Raw genomic sequence first — 12249 nt, forward strand, 5'->3', positions numbered from 1 at the left:
ATTCAGCTTTGTGGGAATTTTGGCTATTTCCCCCTTGTATGCAAATCTATTTGACTGGACTATTAATGCTACGCCACTGAAATTGTTTACATTATTACAAATAAAAAAATTACTAAATTATAACAAATAATCATTTACAACAAAAAAAAACTATATGCACGACATTTTAGGCAACTAAATTGACATTAATCTGTTCCGTTCGCATTTTTTCTAACCAGCAGGTGAACAATTGACGCTTCTCACGTCTGCCTCAACAAAAAAGGCAACTTCGATTCTATACCTTATTTGTACGATTGCGGCTATTAGAATTTTTAAGTACGTGGCATATCTAGTCGACATCTATGGACACACATTACTACACACACAAGTATTTACATATAAATTAATTCATTGCTTTCTCATTGTTTTATATTCTTTCTTTATAATTTGTGTGATTTGTTTTTTTTCAATTCCCACATTGTGGTCACAGGGGCCAAGTTGTTGTCGCCGTTGTATAAAATCAAGTTTTGTACAATAAATATATTTCAGTTGAAGAACATACAATAACGCGATATTAACTTCTCAAATCGGAACGGAATTACGAACTTTTTGGATTTATTTTGTGCGGTTACTTCCTTCCTTCATTTTGTGGTCGGATTTATGAAAAAATAAAAAAATATATATTTATATATTTCTCGTATAACGATATTTATTTACTTCAAAATAAATTGCAATGAAATTTATTGCATTGTGTTTAATATTGGGACTTTGTAGTCTCCAAAACACTTTTGGCTTGGATTTAAGTTTTAAAAATATCGCCAAATCAACTGCTGATGTTACCACTGGTGTTGTCAAGGATGTGGGTAATAAACTGCCCACACCAAAGGGCCTGTTTGAGACGAGTAAACAATTAGTTGCCGGTTATCCATTTGAATTTGTTTCTTCGGCGGTTAATCAACTGTGTAAGTATGCGTGTGAGGGTCATAATGAAAATCTGTGAAAATGTTCACATGCCAAATAACATATCTACATAATTACAGTGGGTGTCACTGAAAATAATGCAACCTGAACTTAAAAATCATTGATAACTTCGAAGCGAGTAAAGATTTTTAACAATTCAAAATACAATTTTGTTGGCTGAAAAGTTACCTTTAAGATAGCATAGAAAAATACTTCATTTACAGTGCCGTTATACGAAAATTGACCGGAAACAAAAAAATGCGATTTGAAAAAGATGCACCACAATAATCTATTAATAATTTCCTAATTGTTGGCTTTTTATGCCATTTTAGTAATCAGAATGGTGGAATAATTGGTTGCCTATAGTTTTCAGAGGTTTTGTCATTGATTCCGACAGAAAGAATGATGTTCCTGTCGTAATTTTTGAATGATCGTAATTAGTGTCCCTTTGTAGGCAATGTGACTAGAAATTTCTAAGTTTTGAAGTTGCAGTCGAACTTCTCTATAACGTAGCACTTGGGGACCGAAGAATTACTACGTTATAGAGAAAATAAGTTATAAGAAGCCAAGGCAAAAAGTTTAATTTGACCTACATACATGAGTAATAAATAAACAAAAGTGTATTAACGAAAAAAACATAAATTGAATTTTTATTTAGGAGTGAAATAAGAAGTGATTTTAATTTATTTTTGATTTTGCCACTTTGCTTTCTCAAAATCTTCACAATTTGCAATGGTAAAAAACTTATAATCGGGAACATTGTTTTGAAAGAAATAATTTATATTTAAAGTATTGCAATCTACATTAACATGGTTTTCAATTGTAACATCATCGATATTATTTTCGTACGTTTTTATACCCTATTTTTTGATGATATATTATTTTCCTCAGTGTCAGAAGCTTCTATAGCTGTACTAAGATAATCAGTCTTTTTAAAGAAATGTTCATTTGTTGCTCTTTCGATGTCTAATTTCCGAGTAACTAATCACTTATTTTGAAGCAAATTTCATTCTAAAAGCGTTGATAAATTTGTTTTTGTTTCTCATTTATTGTGTAAACATCAATGAGATAATGTTTGACAAAAATTCGTTATAGAGAGGTTATTTTGTGTAAGAATTCCCACTTGTGCAATAAAAAACTTCGTTATAGAGAAATATTCGTTATAGGGAAGTTCGTTATAGAGAGATTAAAATAGGTGAAAATGTGCTGAAGAATGCTGTGTTTTCAATGTTTCTTCATTATAGAGAAAAAATAGTTATAGGGAAGTTTGACTGTATTTTCCAAAAAATTACTATGAAAAATTATAATGGTTATATTTAGAGTACGTACAAACAATTTAATAATATATGGAAAGTCCTGTATTTGCCAGGCTTGTCCAATTTTAGACTAGCCTTTACGGCATTGCCTTGATAGAGGAAAAAATCATTTTCAATGCTCAATTTAATAATGCCCATTTTTTGTCTTCTGGAAAAACTTTTGTATAACGGTAATGTAAATGAAAAATGTTTCTATGCCATCTTCTAGATAACTTTTCAGAACTACAAAATTGCATTTTGAATTGTTAAAAACTCTCTACTCGTTTCCAAGTTACCAACGATTAAATATTTATTTCATGTTGAACCATTTTCAGTAACACCCACTGTATATACATACATATGTATGTGACATTGGCATTACTACTGGTAATGTAGTTTGTGTTTTGTTTTATACATGTTTATAGTGAGTAATTTCATGTGTGGTCAATGACTGGTCGAAACCAAAATACAGTTAAAAGTCATATGTTTGCAAATTAAAACGTATTACACATTACATTACAACAGACGTTTTCTTCTCATTTTATATCATATTATCATATTGATGAATTCGAAGAAACCCCTTAAAAATCATACAAATAGGCATTAAATTTCGGGCAATTTTAATTTAGTTTTTAGTCATAGTTTTCCGAATAATTTCATATTTTTATTAACACAGGTTGTGTCCGTATTGATAGTCCAGGGCCTGTATTCTTGTTCTATGAAAATTTGAAATGAAAAATATTTTCTTTATAAAATTTTTCATTTGACATTTATTTCCTCTATAAAAGTTTTCATTTCAAATTTTCATAGAACAAGAATGAAAACTTTTATAAAGGAAAAACCTGTCAAATGAAAAAAATTATAAGGAAATATTTTACATTTTAAATTTTCATAGAACAAGAATCCAGCCCCAGGTCTTTAAATTTTCTGTAGGACAAAGCTTTGAGATAATCGACATTCATATATGAAAATGCGTTGATAAGTCATATTGTGTTAAATGACAGGGTTGCGAATAATGTTGGTAATTCCTTAGAAAAATGTTACCCAGGTAACAAATGACTAAGTTATAGTGGTTGATGTGTAAAAAACCGACGCTGAAATTTTGGAAATATAGTTTTTTTGTGGGGGCATGTCAAGTTCGAAGATGGACTATATCGGTTCACGTTTTGGTATAGCCCCCATATAAAGGTACCGCCCGATTTGACATATTTTGACGTTTTTAGGTACATTTTTTGGGCGAATGAGGTATAATTTGACATTCAGATTTTCACTACTTTTACCGTTATAAAACAATAAACCGAAGTGACCCAACCGAACCAACAGTATTTTCGTTGTCCATGGACCCCAACACGATAGAATTTTGTAACAGAACGCTTTCAACTTTTGTAGCACAGTGTCATTTTTCGATATTTGCCGAAAAATTTGCGCAATCTCAATGCCAAGACTGCCTGAAGGAGCATTCCAATGCTTCCGTGATGTACTAGAGAGTCGTTAATTATTGTGTTGGCTACAATTTTGGTCTTTGTGTTGGATCGCAAACCTCAATAGTTTGGCTGCTATATGCCAAAATATCCGAAAAAACGTCAAAGTACCTAACCGGTATCCCAGTATTACATAGTGCCCGTCCCAACTGTAGCCTTTACTTACATGTTACTGTTATTTATGACCATTTTTGCATTTATTTCCCTGACATGTAAAGCAACCCAACATTAAAAATCTATATTATTAATATATTTTCTTTTTTCAATTTTCGATTAAAAGCATAGTTTGTAAACTTTTAGATGCCTAACTGTATATACCACGCCAGTACCGTGTGCGGAATATGGTTCTAATAACGAAAACGAGTTTTTAGTTCTATTCGGTGAAAAAGTTCCTGCAGTGACAACGATTTCTACAGGCCTTTGGATAATATTTTGATTTAAATCTGTTTAGGTGAGGGTGGGGAAATCCTGTTATCGCATGATGAGCAGTGGGGGTGAAAGGAATAAAATAAAACAACAAAAGCAGTATCAGTTTAAATATTAAAGATATGTTGGTTTATTGGTAATATGTATTTTATTTCTCTACAACAACAAAGATTACCTTGTAATCTAGGGTGGAGACAGAGGCCTGTTTGTAACTACAAAGATTGCCAATTGCAATCAGTGATGGCGACAGAGGCCGGTTAGTATATAGACGTTAGTTAGTTTGTACAAGTGTACTATCCAAAGGTTGGTCGACAAGTGCACGCAGAGGTTCATGAACTCACAGAGGATTGCAGTGATCGTAGAGGATCTGAGTCGATTTATACTACTCCATTTACATATTCCAATTAGAGAAAACTCAACAATCACCGCCCGTTGGCATCTGCGCTCTACGGTGTCCGCAGAGGGAACACGCAGAGGAGATGCCGGGTGATTTCAATCAGCATTCGTGATCGAATGAGCTCGAGAAGTTGAGTTGGAACGCATCAAAGATATACAAAATTTGTTAAACAAACATTTTTATCTATACATATAATTTATTTATTTTGGGTGCCACCGTGGTGCAATGGTATGCAACCCGCCTTGCACGCTGAAGGTCGTGGGTTCGATTCGGCGAGTCAACATCAAAATTTTCAACGGTGGCAAAATACCCCTCAGTAATGTTGGCGACATTTCCTGAGTATTTCAGCCATATAAAACTTCTGTACAAAGTGGTGTCGGACTCGGCGATAAACAGTAGGTCCCTTATCATTGAGCTAATATGAATCGGGGAGCACTCATTGATATGAGAGAAGTCTTCCTTGTCCCGTATGGGATGTTTGTGGAACAATTATATTATATAATTTATTTAAATTAAAATAAACGCTTTGGCCAAAATTTTCTATTTGACTTTTGTAAAATGGTCCATTATTGAAGATTACATTGAATTTGAATAAGATACCAATTAATTATCAATCTGTTATCTCACTGGAAAAAAATAAAAGAAACTTTGAGGGAACTTTTTTAATGGTAGGGGAAATTTGATAACACATTTCTTAATATTTTTCCATGATCTACATGGCTGTATGGTGGTATTTTGATATTTGCAAAAATACAACAATAGTTACAACCCTAATATACATATTTTTTTCTGCTGGCTAATAATGATCTGTAATATTCTAAGAAATGTGAGGTTATTTTTTCCAAGGAATATAAAAAAACAGACAATTGCTAACTTACTGAAAAATATAGGTAATTACCGAAATTACAAGCAATTTAATTTTACGTACTTCTTGTATAAAAATTGCAATAAATTATTTAAAAAACGCATGACTCCTTTTATGTCCATTTTTTGATATAAAAAATCACCGGTAACTACGGATTGTTATATTGTATTCTCGTATTTATAAAACCAATAGATTTAAATTCCATTATCTTATTCGAAAGCTATAACATTTATATAAAACAATAGCTTTTTTTGGTTTCGACGACAAGGTAAAGTCAGTTGCTAATGTTCATAGGAATGGCTAAAATATATATTCACCATAATGATATGAGTGCATTTGAATTCTGAAGTTATATCTCAAGTTGCAAGAGGCTCATGTCCCATGGACACAGATAATCAATATGTGTACACGGACTAAGAAGTTTATATCCTTGAAAGGAAAACTTTGAATAAATATACATAGATTGTAGAGAAGATTTGGACTACAAAAATACACAGTAAAGTTTAAAAGTTAATTTGGTTCTCAGGAAAGCTGCTTAAAATGGTCGAAACTCGGGATATTTGCTTAATATCAATTCGTTTAAATTAGATCTCACGTTATTACCTATTAAACGTCCGATATTAATGATTTTAACTTACAAAATTATGTGTGTTTCTGACTACTCGGTAATTAGGACAATTCTATAGTCCGGACATCGCCGAAACATGTGGTGTCCGGATTATCGAGACTATAATAATTGTTCCACAAACATCCCAGACGGGACAGGGGAGACTTCTCTCATATCAATGAGTGCACCCCGATTCATATTAGCTCAATGATATGGGACCTACTATTTATCGCCGAGTCCGAACGGCGTGCCTTACGACATCACTTTATAGAGAAGTTTTACATGGCTGAAATACTCAGGAAATGTCGCCAACATTACTGAGGGGTATTTTGCCACCGTTGAAATTTTTGATGTTGCCTGGCCGGGGAATTGAACCCACGACCTACTACGTGCAAGGCGGGTGTGCATACCATTGCACCACGGTGGCACGGTATATCGAGACTATACTGTATATAAAATCGGGCGAAAATATATATGGGAACCATATCCAAATCTGAACCGATTTCAATATAATTGGGCAAACTTATTTCTAGTCCGAATTCGGTGATATTTTCTAAATATAATAAAAATTGGACCTAGTATGCGTGCTTGATGCATGAAAAACATTAAATCGGGTGAACATATATATGAGAGCTATATCCAAATCTAAACCGATTTCAGTATAATTTGACAAACGTTTTTCTAGATCAAGTTCCGTCACACACTTCAATTTTCATAAAAATTGGATGCACATAGCGATGTTGGTGTACCAAATACCTAAAATCGAATGAAAATATCTGTGGGGCTGTGTTCACGCAGCATGCAGGTTGTATATGGGTGAAGGACCAAATATATTGGTTCCCGGATCGGAACAAAACAATCGGAACTAGGCATTCTGGGATATGTTCCCAGCAAAGAAAAACGATACAAATACACACATATGCACACTGAGGTGGCAGCCGCATAAGAGAACCCGCTGCCGTGGGATTGTTGTTCTATCCGTAACCTGCGTACACTAATTTTCCCCAAAGGCTAGACTAAAGTCAGACCAGGGCACCTGAAAAAGGCTAAAGGAAAATATAGTATAATCATTCAGTTTTCTACCGAACTGTCTAAGATGTATTGGAAACTGATGATAAATAGTATGTATGTATGTATGTATAAGCTGATTTAAAGAATTTGGGTAAAAATGCATTCCCAAGGACTGAAATCTCAGTTTGTATGTCCTTTACACAAGAGAAGAAACAATGAACAAAAAATAATTGGGACATACCGATACCTGGTAGAAACTTCATGGATCATAGTCAGAAAATACTTTTGATCTTCATATAACAAAATGTTTAAACCCTTCACCATAATATGGAGGGTATAATTAAAATCGTCATTCCGTTTGTAACACATTGAAGTATTCGTCGGAGACCCTAAAAAATATACATATTCTTGATCAGCATACAATTCTAAGTCAGTATAAACAATGTCCGTCTGTTGAAATCAAGATACAGATTGCCATTTTTAAGATAGTGCTTTATAATTTGGTATAGAAATTTCTATTAATTGTAGGATGTTTGGTATTGCAAATGGGCTATATCGGTCCACACCTTTATATAGCCACCATAGAACGGCACCGGTTTTGGCCTCAATATCATATATATATTTTTTTAAGTTCAGCCATGTTAAACTTATCTACAAGTGGTGTCGTAAGACACGCCGTTCGGACTCTGCGATAAACAAAAGGTCGCACATCACTGATCTAAGATGAAACGGGGTGCACTCATTGATATGAAAGAAGTCTTCCCTGTATTCTTTAAAAATGTTGTATTACAATAATTACGAATGTATCGGTTTGGAAATTAATTTGCGAGAAAATTGTGATTGTGTCTCCGACCTTACCTACTTTTTTAGGAACCAAAGACGTGACCACGCCCACTTTTTAAAATATGTTACATCTATAAAACTAATGAACCGATTTTTCTGAAATTTTCAAGGAATGTACAGGGATGGCCCCCGGGGAAAAAAGGAAGCATATTTTCTTGAATTTCGAAGGAGGCGGGGTGCTTCCCTTTGCCATATTTAAAATAACGCCATATCTTTATGAATGAAAAATCAAATGCCATCATAACCCAACTTAGGTTTTTATGGAAAGAACATTTTACTAGCCCACTTTTTTAAAGTTTCAGTTTAATTAGAAACATTGTGGCGTTTTTATTGGGATAGCGTTTTCAATTTTGTTTTTTCAAAATAGTCTGGCTTAATCCCTTGGGGAACAAAGCCAAATCTTTTCCACTAATAAACTAGTTGTTTTAAAATATTAAAACAACAACAATGGGATTAAGCCAGACTATTTTGAAAAAACAAAATTGAAAACGCTATCCCAATAAAAACGCCACAATGTTTCTAATTGATGACACTGGCACGACGTGTGTTGTTTTTGCTGTAAAGCAGACCAACCAAACTTTGGTGTGTGCATTCGTTGAAATTCGACGACATATCGTCGGTGTCATGCTTAAGTGTTCCATACGCCATTTTTGACTTTTTGAGATACAGGTGGTTTATAGTGTTTTCCGTATGCTCCTTCTGAATTTTTAGTCGGCTTTCTCCTATCTGCTCTAGTTTCCGATATATACACGCCTCGACGGAAAAGCATAAACTTTTTTCAGTTATGAAACTATTATTTTAAAAACTTAGAAGTTTAAAAACACATTTCAAAAATCAGAATTTTAATTTTCGATTTAGAAGTATTTAATTTATTGAGGCAAATATGAAAACATTTTTTTGTCACTTTATTCCATGTGATTTACAATATTTCACATTTGTGTCATATGTGCTGATATGGAACAAATCGACAAAAGTTCTTTTTTTTAAATAAATCTCTATAACTTTTATATTCCAATACATATTCCTCTAAATTTTTGCAAATATGTTCTATATACTGTTATTAATATTTCAAGTCAAAAATATAAATATTTGCTTTAGTCAGCTCCACACAGTTGTGACGCAAAACATTAAAATGCGATAATCTCAAAACGGGCAAATGGCGTATGGAACACTTAAGCATGACACCGACGATATACTAGTGGAAAAGGTTTGAATTGTTTTCGCAGACACTTTCGTCGGAGTTGTGTGAGGTTGCCAGGAAAAAACTTCTCATTGAACTTTTTTCTTTGCTTACCTTTATACTTCGAGCTGACGATTGATGTTTGGGTATAACAATGTTTCAGTTTAATTTTTTTTCTGCAAAAACTATTGAACCGATTTTCCTGAAATTGTCAGGGAATGTACAGGAAAGGCCCTCGAAAACAGGCTATATATTTTATTGAACTCCAGAGGGGGCGGGGTACCTCCCCTAAGCGATATTTTTAAAAAACGCTATATTTGCAAAAAAATACGCATGTGTCGTTTTAAAAATTTACGGATTAATCTACAATGTAGTAATTCTAAAGACGCGACCACGCCTGTTTTTTAAATATGTTATATCTTTAATACTACTGAACCGATTTCCATTACATTTGCAGCAAAGGCTCAATGTTTGACGTTGTAATGTATATTTTATGAATTTCGGAGGAGGTGAGATAGGAGGTGTATAAGCCAAACCTATGATTAGATCAATTTTAGCACAAAATTTGGGAAGCAATGGGGTTGTGTGTACTACAAATTCGGGGCCAAAATATAATAACGCCCACTTTTTTAAATATGTTACATCTTGAAAACTGATGACCACGCCCACTCTTTTCAATACATTATTTTTCCAAAACTACTGAATCTAATTTCATGCAATTTTCAGAAAATGTTAAAGAATGTCCCGTGGCCCAAAATCCTATATATTTCTTAACGAATTTCGGGGGCCTATTGTTCTATAATCGCTATATTTGCTAAACTTATGAGTGCATTGGCTTGAAAGTTAATTTTAGAGGCAAATGTGGTTGCGCCCCCGATCAAGAAAAACGATATATTTACAAATTTCCTTACCAAATAAATAGTACAATAAAATACTGTAAAAATATATAAGTCTCCATAAGCGGGAGAATTCGACTTAACTTTTATAATTAGATCGCTTTAGGATAAAGAAAGGGGACATGGACGATGATAAATCATTAACACCATCAATGGGCAAAAAAGTCCGACAAAGTCCGTAAGAGAAAAAAGGTTACAGACAAAATCTCGTGATAAATTAAAACTCCTCCTCGGTTTGACAATGGACCGAAGAAGTGAGGTAGAAAATACCTATTTTTGAATTGTCAAGCATAAAGTCCATAAATGTTGTCATTAAGACTCATTATGACGGGCCAGCAACTCAACCCGGGTCTGCTAGTAAATAAATAAAATCACAATTAAACTTAAGCTACTTTAATCACAAAACCGTTTCTACATAATATCAATTGGATACGGAATAACCTTTTCTGTTTATTGCTATTTCTATGTATATTTCAGGTGCATCGGCTCTCTCATCCAATGCCATTACCCCAAAAATATCGCCAAACATTGATAAAATGTATTTTCAGTTGAGAACCGCTTGCAATCGTTACAGTCATCCTCTGCTAAAAGCAGATGAAATGTGGAAAAGTCCAGAATTTGATCCCAACAAGAAGGTGGTAATGTTGGCTACTGGTTGGACTACAACTGTTAATGAAACTGAATCGGTTGATCTATTTGCCAAGGCATATGCTTGTAGGGGTGATGTTAACTTTGTGGTAAGTTAAACAAAATATTTATTTATTCCAAAAGTTTAATTTATCGTTATATAAATTCAAGGCCATTGATGCAGGTTCTTTTGTGGATACCCTTTACACATGGTCTGCCTTTAATACCGAAGAATTGGGAATGCACATTGCTAAGGGCTTAGAGCAATTGGAGAAGATTGTCCCGGTGAAAAATATTCACTTAATTGGCCATAGCTTGGGCGCCCATATTATGGGTGCTGCTGCTCGCTATTTCTACGAGAGTACCGGAAAACTGATTCCACGTGTAACTGGTCTAGATCCTGCCAAGCCATGCTTTAATGAAGGCGAAGCCCTGTCCGGACTTATGCGTGGTGATGCTGAATTTATTGATGTCATTCACAGCAATTCCGGTGTTCTGGGTAAACGTAATCCCACGGGTGATGTTGATTTCTATCCCGGTGGTTTGGATCCTCTACCCCCAGGTTGTGTTAGTGTGACATGTGCTCATGCCAGAGCATGGGAGTACTTTGGTGAAACAATATATCCTGGAAATGAAAATAATTTCTTGGGTGCACGTTGTACATCTCTGACTCGTTTGCGTGAAAATAAATGTCCCAAACTAACGGTTCCAATGGGTTATGCAACACCAACGAATGTTAAGGGCAGCTATTTCATGGAAGTTCGCGGTGAGGCCCCATTTGGTATGGGAGGTGATAAAAAACGTATGTTAGCAAATGAACAATGCGGTGCGTGCCCAGACGCCAAAAATTAAGTAGCTCAAAAGTCATAAAAATGCAAATTTGTTATTTTTTCATATTTATTAAATGAAATATTTGTTTTTAATTTTATTGTTGTTTGTGTGAAAGTAATTATGTTGTAAGTTGCTAATTAGACATTAAGCGTCAGAGGAAATTGTTTGCAAAATAAATGATGGAAATTTTTGTAAGATGAGTAATTTTTGTTTACAATGGAAGTGTGGAAAAATACAAACTCTACGCATGTTGTGTAATATTTATTTACTTAGGCATATACATGCATGCAAATTGAGTTATGTAAATGGAAAAATACAAAAACGGAAAAAATTCCATTTTTAAAAAATTCTCTATAACTTTTATGTTCCAATACATATTCTTCTATATTTTTGCAAATATGTTCTATATACAATTATTAATAATTCAAGTCAGAAATATAAATATTTTCTTTAGTCAGCGCCACGCAGTTGCAACCCAAAACTTTAGAATGCGAGTATCTCATCGGGGACATGACACTGACGATAAAACAAGTAAGAGAAGGCTATAGTCGGTCGGCGCCGACCATGTAATACCCTACACTTCCTCTGGGCACTATTTTTCCATAAAATTTATTATACCCTCCACCATAATATGTAGTGTATAATTAAATTTGTCATCCCGTTTATAACACATCGAAATGTTCATCGGGGACCTATAAAGTATATATATTCTTGATCAGGGTAAAATTCTAAGTCCATATATCCATGTCCGTCTGGCCGTCCTTCCGTCTTTTGAAATCAAGGTACAACTCGCAATTTTAGCGACCATTGCGATATCTTTGTTGTTTGACCACCTACAACAACCTACCATA

At 34.0% G+C, this 12249-nt stretch overlaps 1 protein-coding gene across 1 annotated transcript; it reads left to right on the top strand.

Annotated features, from left to right (window-relative positions):
• Positions 1-408: 408 nt before the first annotated feature.
• LOC141397605 (vitellogenin-1-like) lies at positions 409-11598 on the top strand. Its single transcript, XM_073974113.1, has 3 exons — positions 409-941; positions 10418-10677; positions 10739-11598. Exons 1-3 carry the CDS (start codon positions 713-715, stop codon positions 11417-11419), a joined length of 1170 nt encoding a protein of 389 aa, XP_073830214.1. The 5' UTR covers positions 409-712; the 3' UTR covers positions 11420-11598.
• The last annotated feature ends 651 nt before the right edge of the window (positions 11599-12249 follow it).

The sequence above is a fragment of the Musca autumnalis genome, unplaced genomic scaffold (genome assembly GCF_047663935.1).
Source record: "Musca autumnalis isolate F117 unplaced genomic scaffold, ASM4766393v1 scaffold_3, whole genome shotgun sequence".
In the NCBI taxonomy this organism is placed as follows: Eukaryota; Metazoa; Arthropoda; class Insecta; order Diptera; family Muscidae; genus Musca; species Musca autumnalis.